Source organism: Rhinolophus ferrumequinum, chromosome 20 (assembly GCF_004115265.2).
Source record: "Rhinolophus ferrumequinum isolate MPI-CBG mRhiFer1 chromosome 20, mRhiFer1_v1.p, whole genome shotgun sequence".
Taxonomy (NCBI): Eukaryota; Metazoa; Chordata; class Mammalia; order Chiroptera; family Rhinolophidae; genus Rhinolophus; species Rhinolophus ferrumequinum.
Window position 1 is genome coordinate 30,543,350 of NC_046303.1, and position 3,764 is coordinate 30,547,113.

Genomic DNA, 3,764 nt, shown 5'->3' on the forward strand with positions numbered 1-3,764 from the left:
TCCCTGGATGCAAGGATGGTTCAACATACACAAATAAATAAATGTGATACACCACATTAGTAGAATGAAAGACAAAAATCATATAATTGTCTCAATAGATGCAGAAAAAGCACTTGACAAAATTCAACATTCTTTCATGATTAAAACCCAACAAATTGAGTATTAAAGGAACATACCTCAAAGTAATAAAATCCAAATATTATGAGCGCACAGCTAGCATCATACTCAGTGGTGAAAGGTTGAAAATTTTCCCTCTAAAATCAGGAACAAGACAAGAGTGCCTGCTCTCACCACTCTTGTTCAACTGGATATCCTACCCAGAGCAATCAGGAAAGAAAAAGAAATAGATATTGAACTCGAGTTGGAAGAGGCGAGTCCGGTCTCAAAATGGAGGTAAAACCGCCGCCGGGTCGCCCCCAGCCCGACTCCGGCCGTCGCCGCCGCCGCCGGGGGGAGGAGGGCCACGATCCAAAGGAACCAGAGCAGTTGAGAAAACTGTTTATTGGTGGTCTGAGCTTTGAAACTACAGATGATAGTTTAAGAGAACATTTTGAGAAATGGGGCACACTCACGGATTGTGTGGTGATGAGAGATCCCCAAACAAAACGTTCCAGGGGCTTTGGTTTTGTTACTTACTCTTGTGTTGAGGAGGTGGATGCAGCGATGTGTGCTCGACCACACAAGGTTGATGGGCGTGTAGTGGAACCAAAGAGAGCTGTATCTAGAGAGGATTCTGTAAAGCCTGGTGCCCATCTAACAGTGAAGAAAATTTTTGTTGGTGGTATTAAAGAAGATACAGAAGAATATAATTTGAGAGACTACTTTGAAAAGTATGGCAAGATTGAAACCATAGAAGTTATGGAAGACAGGCAGAGTGGGAAAAAAAGAGGATTTGCTTTTGTAACTTTTGATGATCATGATACAGTTGATAAAATTGTTGTTCAGAAATACCACACTATTAATGGGCATAATTGTGAAGTGAAAAAGGCCCTTTCTAAACAAGAAATGCAGTCTGCTGGATCACAAAGAGGTCGTGGAGGTGGATCTGGCAACTTTATGGGTCGCGGAGGAAACTTTGGAGGTGGTGGGGGTAACTTTGGCCGCGGTGGAAACTTTGGTGGAAGAGGAGGCTATGGTGGTGGAGGTGGCAGCAGAGGTAGTTATGGAGGAGGTGATGGTGGATATAATGGATTTGGAGGTGATGGTGGCAACTATGGTGGTGGTCCTGGCTATAGCAGTAGAGGAGGCTATGGTGGTGGTGGAGGGCCAGGATATGGAAACCAAGGAGGCGGTGGATATGGCGGCGGTGGTGGTGGAGGAGGATATGACGGTTACAATGAAGGGAATTTTGGCGGTAACTATGGTGGTGGTGGGAACTACAATGATTTTGGAAATTACAGTGGACAACAACAATCAAATTATGGACCCATGAAGGGGGGCAGTTTTGGTGGAAGAAGCTCGGGCAGTCCCTATGGTGGTGGTTATGGATCTGGTGGTGGAAGTGGTGGATATGGTAGCAGAAGGTTCTAAAAACTCAGCAGAAAAGGGCTACAGTTCTTAGCAGGAGAGAGAGCGAGGAGTTGTCAGGAAAGCTGCAGGTTACTTTGAGACAGTCGTCCCAAATGCATTAGAGGAACTGTAAAAATCTGCCACAGAAGGAACGATGATCCATAGTCAGAAAAGTTACTGCAGCTTAAACAGGAAACCCTTCTTGTTCAGGACTGTCATAGCCACAGTTTGCAAAAAGTGCAGCTATTGATTAATGCAATGTAGTGTCAATTAGATGTACATTCCTGAGGTCTTTTATCTGTTGTAGCTTTGTCTTTTTCTTTTTCTTTTCATTACATCAGGTATATTGCCCTGTAAATTGTGGTAGTGGTACCAGGAATAAAAAATTAAGGAATTTTTAACTTTTCAAAAAAAAAAAAAAGAAAAAGAAAAAGAAATAAAAGGCATCCAAATTGGAAAGAAAGAAGTAAAATTGTCTGTTTGCTGATGATCTTATCTTGTATGTAGAAAATCCTAAAGACCAAAAATAAATAAATAAATAAAATGTTTTTTAGAGCCAATAAATGAATTCAGTAAAGTTGCAGGACACAAAATCAGCCTACAAAAGTCAGTTGCATTTCTATGAACTAGCAATGAACTGTCTAAAAAAGAAGTAAAGAAAACAATAAACCACTTAGGAATAAATTTAACCAAGAAAGTGAAAAAACTATATGACATTCATGAAAGAAATTTAAAAAGACACAAATAAGTGGACAGGTTATCTCATGCTCATGGAGTAGAAGAGTTAAATCAAAAACATCCTTCAGGAAAATTTATTTTAATGTCAGTGATTAGATAACTTGTCCTTTACCATTTCATTTACCCACAGCCCAAAGAACAAAACAGGCTAATAAATTTTATTTTTGGCATGAAATTCTGCTCTTTGCCAGAATCAAGCTATGTGAGGCTACAGTAAACCAGGAAGCTTAGGGTAACTGGAAAACCTAGATGAAACGTTTTGGTAAAATCCACATAGCTAGCACTCAACAGAAAAAGAAAATATCAGCTGTTATTTTTTTTTTCAGAGATGAATAGTTTAAGAATCCAATTTAAATATTTTTATTTGTTTGCTTGATTTTCATGCTTCTGACCTCAAGCAGAAAGCTTTCTCTGGCAACACTGACCAGATTCTTTTTCAAGTTGCTTCCATTATAACCACATATTCAGCTCAACTTTTTCTTTTGCTTTTATGTCCTGATATCGTGTTTCCCCGAAAATAAGACCTAGCCAGACAATCAATTCTAATGAGTCTTTTGGAGCAAAAATTAATATAAGACCCGGTATTATATTGTATTATATTTATTATATTATGTTTATATTATATTATATTGTATTATATTATATTATATTATATTATATTATATTATATTATATTATACCCAGTCTTATATTATATTAAAGACGTGGTCTTATAGTAAAATAAGACCAGGTCTTAACATTAATTTTTGCTCCAAAAAATGCATTAGAGCTGATTGTCCGGCTAGATCTCATTTTCGGGGAAACACGGTAACACATTTACAGTTTACGTTACCATTTCCACAAGTACCAAAGTGAAAAGTTCGATTTTTTTTTAATAACTTTCTCTCACTTGATCCCAATTTAGAAACTTCCCTGACAGAAAGAGTTAACTTCTCAGCCCAAAACAGCACTGGCGAATTTATTAAGTAGACAAGGTTTGTTTTGAGGTTGCATTCCTTCTCCTTCCCAGGTATCCAGTGCCCTCTAGAAGACCTGTGATTGTTCAGGGACCACACCCAGGAGGAGTGGTCACCGTGCCTCAGATTTTCCTTCTGCTCCCGTGCCTCCAAGTGCATCATTCTATGGATTAAGACCCTGTTTCCCTTAGTTAACAACAGCGATGATGGGAATGGTTGTTATTTGTTAGTTAGCTGAGGTTATCCTTACTAGATAAAGTAATATTTTAATTGAAATTAAGTACAAGTATCTTCTTACAACAGCAATGTTAATGATCAGAGCTTCAAGCCCTTGCAGTAGTGCCTCATGCCATCATTGTCTGGGGCATCTGCTTGGTGCCCGGACAGAGTTACCCAAACAATGGTCCATGGCTCGATGACATCAAAATCACCTTGTATGAGTATTAAAAAATGTAGATTCTTGTGTCCTACCCCAGACCTTCAGAATCAGTGTCCATGGTTGGGAATCCAGGAATCTGGATTTCAACAATTTTCCTACGTGATTGTTTGGTACACTGGAGC

At 38.9% G+C, this 3,764-nt stretch overlaps 1 protein-coding gene across 2 annotated transcripts; it reads left to right on the forward strand.

Moving 5' to 3' along the window:
- The first annotated feature begins 346 nt into the window (after nt 1-346).
- Nucleotides 347-1,924, forward strand: LOC117012045 (heterogeneous nuclear ribonucleoprotein A3). Of its 2 annotated transcripts, XM_033087950.1 has the most exons (2): nt 347-393; nt 460-1,924. In XM_033087950.1, exons 1-2 carry the CDS (start codon nt 388-390, stop codon nt 1,528-1,530), a joined length of 1,077 nt encoding a protein of 358 aa, XP_032943841.1. In that variant the 5' UTR covers nt 347-387; the 3' UTR covers nt 1,531-1,924. The 2 variants fall into 2 exon arrangements, with proteins under 2 accessions (XP_032943841.1, XP_032943840.1); XM_033087949.1 differs by having other exon boundaries at nt 356-1,924.
- The last annotated feature ends 1,840 nt before the right edge of the window (nt 1,925-3,764 follow it).